The sequence below is a fragment of the Oreochromis aureus genome, linkage group 15 (genome assembly GCF_013358895.1).
Source record: "Oreochromis aureus strain Israel breed Guangdong linkage group 15, ZZ_aureus, whole genome shotgun sequence".
In the NCBI taxonomy this organism is placed as follows: domain Eukaryota; kingdom Metazoa; phylum Chordata; class Actinopteri; order Cichliformes; family Cichlidae; genus Oreochromis; species Oreochromis aureus.
This window is the reverse complement of record NC_052956.1, coordinates 25,623,935-25,633,747: the sequence shown is the minus strand read 5'-3', so window position 1 is coordinate 25,633,747 and position 9,813 is coordinate 25,623,935. Positions and strand designations below refer to the sequence as shown.

Genomic DNA, 9,813 nt, shown 5'->3' with positions numbered 1-9,813 from the left:
GTAGTGTGGTTCTTTTAGGTCCTACATTAAAGTCAGCACCAAATTAAGGCCAAAGTAAACAAGCTCAGAGCTGCGCTCACAGTGCTCAACCAGAGTTCATGTACATTTATTCTTTAACATGTCGTGGAACATATAAAGATCTCATACTGAAGAAACAGCATCTGTCAAATCAAACAGGAGACGTTCTGGATGTAGAGATTTTCTTTTTTCCCTCTCTTTACATTTCTTATAACTGTTTTGATGTCAGCAACATGATATAAGTACAGTTCTGCCTGCCCTGCCCCAACCGACCCCCGTACCTCCTGTACATACAGTCTCTCAAATCAAACACACCCTGTCAGATCAGACCCCATGAAACATCCTGAAGATGAGTTTTTTTGTCCTTAAATACAGAAACTCGAATGTTCAGAGTTGTGATTATAAATTCATAGAGTCGGGACGCCATCTTCTGGAGCTCAATGTACATCAACTATTTACAGGAGGATGACGGTGGAGGGATCTGATTGGTGGACAAGAAATAAAAAGTTCTTAAAAACCCATTGGCTGATACTGCTGTGGTTCGGCAAAAATACTGATGGTCAAACGGCAGATGGTCAAATAATTCACATTAAAAAAAAAACAAACGCCCAAGCAAACATATTGCACCAGAACAAAGTACGTGACTGAACATCAGCGTTTCCTCTGTCATACCACGCGAGAAAAAACAAAAAAGACCTATCTACAACACTATTTAAATAACCCTGCCCCCAAATCTAACTAACCCCCCCCCAAACAGCCTTGCAAACAGAAAGGAACAACCACGAATGTTTAAAAAAAACATTGAAGACAGCCGGAACCCGAGCCACCGTCACACTTTGGTTCAAACGAAACAACAAACCGACGAAACAATTAGAAAATTAAAAATACAAGTATTAAATATTTTGTATTAAAATTACTTAAAAATTCCAAACAAACATTTGCAGATGGAGTCGGAGCTTTATAGATTCTATATATATTCATTTGTACGTAAAAACATTTCTTTTCTGTTCTTAAATAAAAATATAATAGGAGCCAGTTTGTCACGCGGGCGGAGCTGCTTACAGTGCCACTGAGCACGCTCCGTGGTGGTGTTTGTGTCACGAGTGGCCGATTTTAAACAGTACTTCACACATGATGGCCGCCACAGAGGAGTTGAGTGCGGACGACAGTGAGATGTCGAGCAGCCGGCTCTCATATAGAACAAACTCCGTCCGGTTCTCCTCCACCCGCGCCATGGCCAGCAATGCCTTGGCGGCGCGGCACATCATGTTGATGCTGGGCGGCTCTGGCGGCGCAGCAGTGTGCAGCAGGCTGTGCGGATTCTGCTGGTACTGGGCCATGGCCACACAGTCCTCCAGGAAGCCAATGAGTGTGCCCACACTGCCTTTTTGTCGGGCAACCGCCCTTGCCGCCGTGGGGTCGCCCTGCGCGAGGTTGGACAGCACAGCCACTGCCATCTCCCGGCACACCTGACTCTTCCTTTCGCCCACCAGGCGCACCAGTGTGGAGAAGAGCTTCTGCTGGCGACTAAAGGGCGGCGTGGCGAGCAGCAGGTCCACGTTGCAGTCCTTGATGCTCAGCTTGCACAAACACTCCAACACGAGTCTCTGTGGTGTGAGCGACGAGAAGCCGCCCATTGTGGAGAACGGGTCCTGCGCCTCGGCAGATGGGCACACCATCCAGTGCAGCAGCCCGTCCAGGATAGGCAGGCAGATGCTCTCTGGGTACAGCGACAGGTCCAGCTGGCCCGAGATGTTGGCCAGCGTCACCAGTGTGTTCTCCCTGAGCGCCGCCAGGCAGTCCCACCACCACTCGTCCCGGCTGCACGCCAGACCTTGCTCCTCCTCCCGCTGGTAGGTGGGTGGAGTCCGTTTCCTGCGGGGGTGGCGGTGGTGCAGCAGCACAAGCCGGCCCAGGATCAGCACCAGCCCAGGATGCCGTGATAGCACGGCGTCGTTCCCGGGCACGAAGGAGAGGCCGCGCACGATGTTGGAGATGCAGACGCAGCGTTTGGCCAGCGCATCCTGCCACGGCTCAGCGGTGGACAGCGGGGCCTCATCCCAGCAGCGAGGCTCATCCTCCAGCTGGCTGATGGGACTCTGAGCTTGTGAATCCTGACCTCTGACCTCTGAGTGGACAAAGAGAGCAGACTGTGATTAAAGGGGCAACAGAGACGCCTGGTGGTGGAACAGCAGTACTGCAAAGAAATCTGCAGCACGTTCAAAAACATGTTTTCAAAAAATGTTAATAAATTTTCATGCAAATGTAATACCAATTTTAAATTTTTACAAATTAATTGAATTTTTTTTTAATTGCAAAAAATGTAAATTTATAAATGTCAAAACGTAATGTTCCATGAATTTAAAATTGAGAAACAAGTCATAACTTTATGATGTAAAGTCCTAAAATTTTGCAATTAAAAGAAGAAATTAAGAAAAATTTTAAAATTTAGAATACTGTGACATAAAATTTTTTGAAAATTTAAAATTTGTATTTAATGTAACTTTATTCCTCCGTCACTATAATATATAATGTTATTTATTTATTTTTTATTTAACGTAGATGTAAAATTGTAAAATGTAATAAAGTTAGAGGATGCACAGTTTCAGGATTAAGGTGATAAAAAGTTTCCTTTAAAGTCTGACAATCAATAATCACTTGAATCATTTTATTGGTGATAATATTGATAAATATTCACATCTCCTCTCTTCAGGTCTTACCTTCTCCTCTGTCGGGCTGTTTTCTCTCTTCTCCTCCGCCCAGCTCTTCCTTGCCTCTTTCACCCTCTTGTCCCTCTGCCTTCTCTTCCCACTCGGGTGGGTGCAGAGGGGCAAAGTCTCCTGTGCGGGACTCGAAGTGTGTCAGGATGTGAGTGGTGGAGTCTCCTCCTCCGGCCTTCCAGTGGAGGAGGCCGCTGATGAAGCCATTGGGTCGGTTCAACTTGGCCCAGCGCTCCTCCACCTCCTCCCACCCATCGCCGGTCTCAACCCTGATTGGCAGCTTGTCGTACTTGCTGGCCTGCTGGAGGCAGGCCTCTGCTTGCTCCTGGTGCTCCTCCTCCTTCACCTGTGCTTCTTCTTTGACCACAGGTTCTTTCACCTCCTCCTCAGAAGGCGTGAGCAGCGGTGGCGGCGTGTCCTCCGCCTGCTCAGCTGACCACCTCTGAATCTTCTGCTCCAACGCTGTCTGGCCGTCAGATTCGGACGCAGCGGCTGGCAGCTCCTCTGTCACCTCCTCCTCCTCAGAGAGGGGCCCCAGCAGGGAACCCTGTCTCTCAGTTCCCACTTCATATTCCTCGAGGATGCCGAAGATCTGGATCAGGCAGCGGCGGTAAAACTCCACAATGAGCTCCAGGAAGCCCGGCAGCTGCAGGAGGAAGAGGAGAAAGGTCAGACTGACAGACATCAGACATACGGACGATGAGCAGTGAGGAAGATGAGGGTCTGACCTGCGGGAGGCTGAAGGAGCCGACAGTGCTGTCGTCGTACAGCAGAATGTTGATGGTGTCCAATGCCCATGTGCTCTCTGCTAACAAGCCAGACTTCAGTGACATCATCACCCGCCACGCCTCTGGGGTTCCTGACCAATAACAGGACAGAGTGAGTGTCAGCTGACCCCGGCTGCCTGCCGGCTGTGAGAATGAAAACCTGAAGAAGAAACAACTCCCTCTGATGTGTGTGTCTCTGTGTGTGTGCCGCACCTGTGTCCTTGGCGGTCAGCCGTCGCCGTGGTTTCAGTTTTGGGGGTGTGGCCTCCACAGAGCCATGGGGGAAACTGACCTCCCTGTTGATGAGTGGGACGGCCTGAGAGGTCGGCACCGGTACCGGTGGTTTCTTCATGGAGGGAAGGTAGGGGGCGCTGTTGGGTGACAGCGAGCTCCCCATGGGCCGGGGAAATGTGGAGGGGCTATGAGAGCGGGTCACGTGGTTGGGGATGGTGGGTGTGGCCTGGAAAGAGGCGGGAGGCTGTCTGGAGGGCAGGGGAGGAATGGAGGTGGCGGTGGCGGCTGAAGAGTGGGGGGGATATGGAGGCTGGCGCTGGCTCGGGTGACCGGGGGCCCACTGGCCGTCCTGTGGGGCCCTGCCCTCCTGTTCATCCCCTCGATAGGCGGGCCCCTGACCCTGCCGGCTGTACGTATAGCCCATATCTGTCCTGGGGTGCCACATGTTGGCCTGCGGCACTTCCCCAGGCCCCCCAGACACCGCCGCCGGCCCTGAGCTCATCATGCTGTGCTGCGGGGGGCCCTGGCGGTCTCGGCTGTAAGGATACGGGTACTGGCCCTGGATGGGCCGGCGCTCGGGGCCCATGTAGCCCCCACCGCCTCCCCCATAGACGGGGAACATGTCAGGCTGCTGAGAGCCATACTGCTGCACTCCGAACGCCTCGCCCTCGTGACGCTTCGCTGGCGGATACATCCCCTCCATTGGACGCTTGTATCCCTGCAGACAAACACCAGAAATGAATCCAGACCTGAAGACCCCCCCCCAGACCCCTCAGTGACGTGATTTATCACACCAATCGGGACTCGTTTAGGAGTCGCTCACCTGCTGCTGAGGGTAGAGGGGCTGATGGGAACTGTAGGCCATGCTGTGAGGATACTGCTGCCCATAACCGTCATGGCCGTGCCTGAAGAGCCGACACAGGAAACTTAAATGATCACATAATCATGTTAAACTGTTTAAATTTGGCTGGGTTCAGACTATGATCTGATATTTGGATCAAATCTCCAGTGAACAGACAGTGTGTCACACAAACAATTGCTAGCCCCTCCTCTCTGATGACATCACATGAAAGCTCTATAATTGAGGGCTGGTTACAGCCACGATCTCACCTCTGGTGCGGGAATCTGTTGGTGGGAAACATGCTGGCCTCGTTTGCAGACGGGCCCATGCTGTTCTGGCCTCCGGGGGGTGCCATGCCTCCCTCAGGACCCATCACATGATCCGGCCTACGGGAAACAAACAGGTGAACTCCTGCAGTAGAGACACTTCAGCTGTTTTCCTGTGTTTAAAGTTGTCACCTAAGACTTTTTTAAGCCTCATTTGCACTTTGAGATTCTTTCTTCTTCTAAAAGCATTTTTAATAATTGGTTTATAGAGTTGACGGTGCCATGATGATAAACAGTTACATGGCTAAACTTTTTAATACAAACAAAAAGAAACCAAACTGTGTGTTTACAAACAGCAGACATGCTGCAGGGCAAAACTGAATCACTCACAGTTATGTGCACTCTTTCATTCATAGATTTTAAATAAATTCAGAAAAACTGGACTCCTATGAAGCATGAAAGACATTTTTTTTAATCTAACTGGTGGGAATACAGTGGCTGAGTTCAGACAGACTCACATCTGTGTGGGGCTAACGCTTCTTTAAATCTTGAGCAGAATCTCACCTGCGCTCATAGCCGGAGCCGTAGGGGTACTGGGGTCTGGGGCCCATCCCTGCCAGCGGTCCAGAGGGTGGCCCACGGGGGTACATGTCCTGCATGGCTCCACCGCTGGGCATCTGACCGGGACCGAAGGCCTCGCCGGGACCCGGACCTGACGGCAAAACCGAAAACCTGCTGTGAACCCCAGAAAGGCACACTGATCCCGAGCTCTGTGCTAAACTATGAACCCTGATGTGAAACTGGCTCGGCAGTGATCTATGATAATGTGATGTAATCTGCAGCAGCTCCTGCAGTCAGACTGAAGTCAGACTGCAGTCAGACTGAAAGTTCAGGCTTCAACCACCAGGGGGAAGCAGTGGACTAAATACAGTAGAACTGCACAGATTACTGCTTCTTGAAAACACCAAGTGTTATCAGTGTTCCTTGTTCTCAAACAAACATGTCCTCCTCAGTTCTTCCCTCCTCACCCTTCCTCACTCCTCCATAGGGGTCTTTGTTGGCATCATAGTGCATCCTCATAGGGTCTCCTGGACCACCTCCCTGCTGGTAGGGAGCACCGCCGGGTCCCAGGCCTCGTTTGCTGTGGAAGGCTGGATCGCTGCCCTCAGAGAATGGGTCCTGCACACTGACTCCTCCCACACTCCTGAACATAAACCACAGACATGAGAGTCACATGAAAGTGTTCGGGTTCACATCATTAACTCCGCAGCATAAAACCTGCAGGTGGATGGCAACAGAGGCAGCTGTAACTTCTAGCTTCACCTGAACTGGACCTGTTGGAGCCTTTTTAGTGACATCATGTGACCAATAACATGGCTGCTGTGAGGTTACTATACTAACAGACTGAGCCTGATGTGTAATTCTGAGGCATCACAGTTTCAGCTGTGCAATCGTGATGTGAACGAAAACCTTTAAGTTCCACTCTGTTGTGGCTTCTTCATGTTTATGTGCAGTTTGCTCAGGTGTGTTTAACACTGAAGCTCTGCCCCTACCTGTTTCCAGGCTGGGAGCCCATGTGGCTGTGCGGGGTGGAGGCGGGGGTCGGGGGCTTCAGGTCTCCGGGGGCCTCGGTCAGGGAGCTGCTGCTGGACTGAGGGGTGTTTGGACCCTGCAGGGAGCCCGAGTTCGCTGCAGAGACACAGACCAGAGTGTTACATCATCACCGCACACCAGAGCTCAGACACGCCTTCTTCATCAGCTGCTGTCTAATCGACTGGCTGACCAACAAATCACTGAATTTTACATTTTCAAACAGTTTATGGGAACATTTTAGGTTTGTTGGCGTCTTGTAAGACAAAATAAATAAAGTCGACTCAAACCTCATTTTACAAACCATTTGATCGATTTGATAACAGCAGCTTCATATTCCAACTACATCAGATGGTACATTAGATGCTTCAAAGCAAAAATCTTTTTTTTTCTGGTTGGAAACTGAAGATTTAGACATTTTATTTCCTGTGACATTTCTGAACTTTTGTCCAGCATAAATCCAGGTTATTTGGCATCTTAGACAGGCAGAGCTTCACCAACCTGCAAAAAGTGCATCCACAGACTGAATAATGTTCTTCACTGTGAACATCCCTTCATCTAAAGAACATGACATCATCAGCATACTCAGAGAGTCTGGAGGAATCTCTGTGCACAGGGATGCGGCCGATAGCTGTGACCTTCACCACTCTGTGATAAATCAGCGCACGGGCTCAGGAACACTCCCAGAAACCAGCGTATGCTAGCAGCTCGGCGTGCTGTCCACATGTCATGTTACAGCTCCATCATGCAGAGAAGAAGCCACGTGTGGCCACGATGGAGAAACAGTGCCATCTCCTCTGCACCACAGCTCGTTAAAATGGACCAAGGCAAAGACGAAATGGATATGAGGTCAGACTAATGGAGAACATCTGGAGCATCATGAAACCGACAACAGGACGAAGCAGAGCCAGGACTGCTGACATTCCTCTATGAAAGGTCAGCAGCTGTTCTCCTTAGAACATGGAGCGGTCCTACTTTTACTGCCATCAAATTCAAAATGAATCAGATTTTAACTGCAAAATACTCACTTATTATAATATCATTTATTTATCATTCTGTGATTTGACAGTTAAATTTAAGATGTTCGAAATGTTTTCAGAGCGCTCTCATCGGTCTGCTGTGTTTCTTTGGTGTTGGTGTGTCTGTGAAACCAAATATAGTGAAGGAAACTCTGAGAGGACAAAAACAAAGAGACAACTCTGCAGTGAAGAGAGAGCGAGACCAGCATCATGGGAAATTAGGTCAGTATGAGGTCACTGATGTTTACATTCACACTCTCCTCAAGCCTGCCTGACAGCTCGCAGTGTGTGTTACATAATCAGCTGTGTGTGTGTGTGTGTGTGTGTGTGTGTGTGTGTTTGTGTGTGATCCCTACAGCAGCATCAGTAACACCTCCTTTGTCACAGTCTCACTCTTGTTTCTGATTTTTACACTTTCAGCTGGAAACAGACACAAAGCTGAGTGTGAACCTCTCCGGTGTCAGAGGATCTGTCTTACCCGGGGAGGGCGGCTGGATCTTGGCCTGGAGTGACGGAGGTTTCTTGGCGTCTCCGGCGGGCCCCGCAGCCTCAGGCGGTGGCTCCTCGCCGCGCTCCATCTTGCACTCATAGGCGAACAGGTACTGGATGTACTGCTTCTTCAGCGAGCTGGCCGAGCTGCTGGACGTCCCCACGTTCAGCAGGGATGACAGCTCCCGCCACTTCTTATTCTTATTCACCTGAGAGCCAGAACGGGAACACAGATTCAGAGACAAGCAGATGGCAGGAATGCACCACCAAATTTATTTAGCGATTGATCTCCACGACCTAATGAATGAGGCATTAGCTGAACCCTGAAGGAGGAAGAAGACGAAACAGAGACAGAGAGAGGGTCAGTGCTGCCTCACCATGGCCAGTCCTCCAATGTCGCGGACAGCCAGGTACAGCCTGCAGAGGTCCAGCGGCTTCTTCCCGACGGCGGGCAAGTTTGGGACGGGCGTGCCCCTCTCGTCCATGAAAGACAGGTATCGGTCCACCCACAGCTTCCTCTCTGGCTCAGAGCCCATCTCGTACAGCCGGGTGATCTTCTCATTGGTCATGGTGGCCACGCTGGGCTTCTGCAGAGACACAGACAGCACCTTCAGCTTTACACATCACGGAGGTGGAGCCAACATGTCAGAGCTGCAAAGGAACCTTTGAATAAGACCGACACACCCACACCTGACCGGTGACAGTTTCCAGCACGTCAGTCACGAGCGGCACTTTAAAACCACTTAGACAGATCTGTCCACATAACTAATAAACATCCAGCAGAAACTCTGAATCAGAGTCTGAGAGGTCAACATGGCGGCAGTCGCTGGCGTGGAGGGAGAAGCACCTCAACCCTCAGCTCGCTGCTGCTCTGTCCTACGAAAACCTCCGATCTTCAGAAACAAGTCCAGATGAGGTGGGCACCTGCATGACATCACCTGCAGCCCGTTCAGACGTGAACGTTAACCACAGAACGATCTGCTGTGACTTTTAATATAACTACCAACTGCCCCACCCCTCAGGCCTGTTTCTTTTGTTGCTCACATGCTACATTTCATGAAATTAAGCAAATGAACTCAATGAATGATAAAGAAATGGACACAAAATAACCTCCGAACCACGCGGAATCATGTCAGTGAGTTTGTGTCTGAAAAGAACCGTCCGCAGGTGACGGGATCCGGAGTCGGAGGCTTTTCATCCACGAGTAGCAAGAAGTGTCGATGTCATTAGTGCAAACTGTTGTTGTGTTTGTGCATTGTGCTGCTTACCGGGCTGCTCGGCGTCCTGAGCCAGGCGGGGCTACTAATGCCATCGCTGTCCTCGCCGTGACAGGACGACAGGCTGGCCGAGCTGGGGGACATGGGGCAGGGGGTGGGGGGCTTGGACACACACTGTGAGCTGTAGTTGTCCTGTGATACAACACACACACACACACACACACACACACACACACACACACATATCAGAAGGAGCTGTTTCTTCTTCAGGTTTTCATTCTCACAGCCAGCACCAGTCTAGGTTGGAGCGCCTGCAGTCAGCTGACAGTAGAAACAACATGTCTGCCAGCAGCTGGTTAACTGCAGAGAACCAGCCGCTGCTCTCTGGTTAATTGCAGCGAACACTGAAGTGTGTGTGTGTGTGTGTCTTTGTTAGAGACGACAGGAAAGGAGTGAAGACACACACTCATGTGGCTGGTTCTACTTGGTTTTCGGTGTGTGCTGCTCTGGATGTGAAGCCTTTGCTAAACTAACCACACAGCCTGGTACGGTGGCCACCGAGGACAAATAAGGGAAACGCGCAAAAAAAGCAGCACATTTGTAAGGAGAGCTGTTCCTCTTGTCATCATCCTGTACGTTCTCATTTCAGTGA

At 50.5% G+C, this 9,813-nt stretch overlaps 1 protein-coding gene across 2 annotated transcripts in view; it reads right to left on the bottom strand.

The window, feature by feature from the left end:
- Window positions 1–90: 90 nt before the first annotated feature.
- Window positions 91–9,813, bottom strand: part of arid1b (AT rich interactive domain 1B (SWI1-like)) — a 33,360-nt gene continuing 23,637 nt past the window's right edge. For both annotated transcript variants that reach the window (XM_031729764.2, XM_031729772.2), the window contains 12 exons: window positions 9,213–9,353; window positions 8,322–8,531; window positions 7,934–8,153; window positions 6,400–6,535; window positions 5,875–6,050; window positions 5,411–5,558; window positions 4,850–4,966; window positions 4,563–4,644; window positions 3,719–4,457; window positions 3,467–3,597; window positions 2,739–3,384; window positions 91–2,146 (listed from right to left, as the gene is read on the bottom strand). In XM_031729764.2, coding sequence (XP_031585624.2) covers window positions 1,116–2,146; window positions 2,739–3,384; window positions 3,467–3,597; window positions 3,719–4,457; window positions 4,563–4,644; window positions 4,850–4,966; window positions 5,411–5,558; window positions 5,875–6,050; window positions 6,400–6,535; window positions 7,934–8,153; window positions 8,322–8,531; window positions 9,213–9,353 — 3,777 coding nt within the window. In that variant the 3' untranslated portion in view covers window positions 91–1,115. The remainder of the gene's footprint in view (window positions 2,147–2,738; window positions 3,385–3,466; window positions 3,598–3,718; window positions 4,458–4,562; window positions 4,645–4,849; window positions 4,967–5,410; window positions 5,559–5,874; window positions 6,051–6,399; window positions 6,536–7,933; window positions 8,154–8,321; window positions 8,532–9,212; window positions 9,354–9,813) is intronic.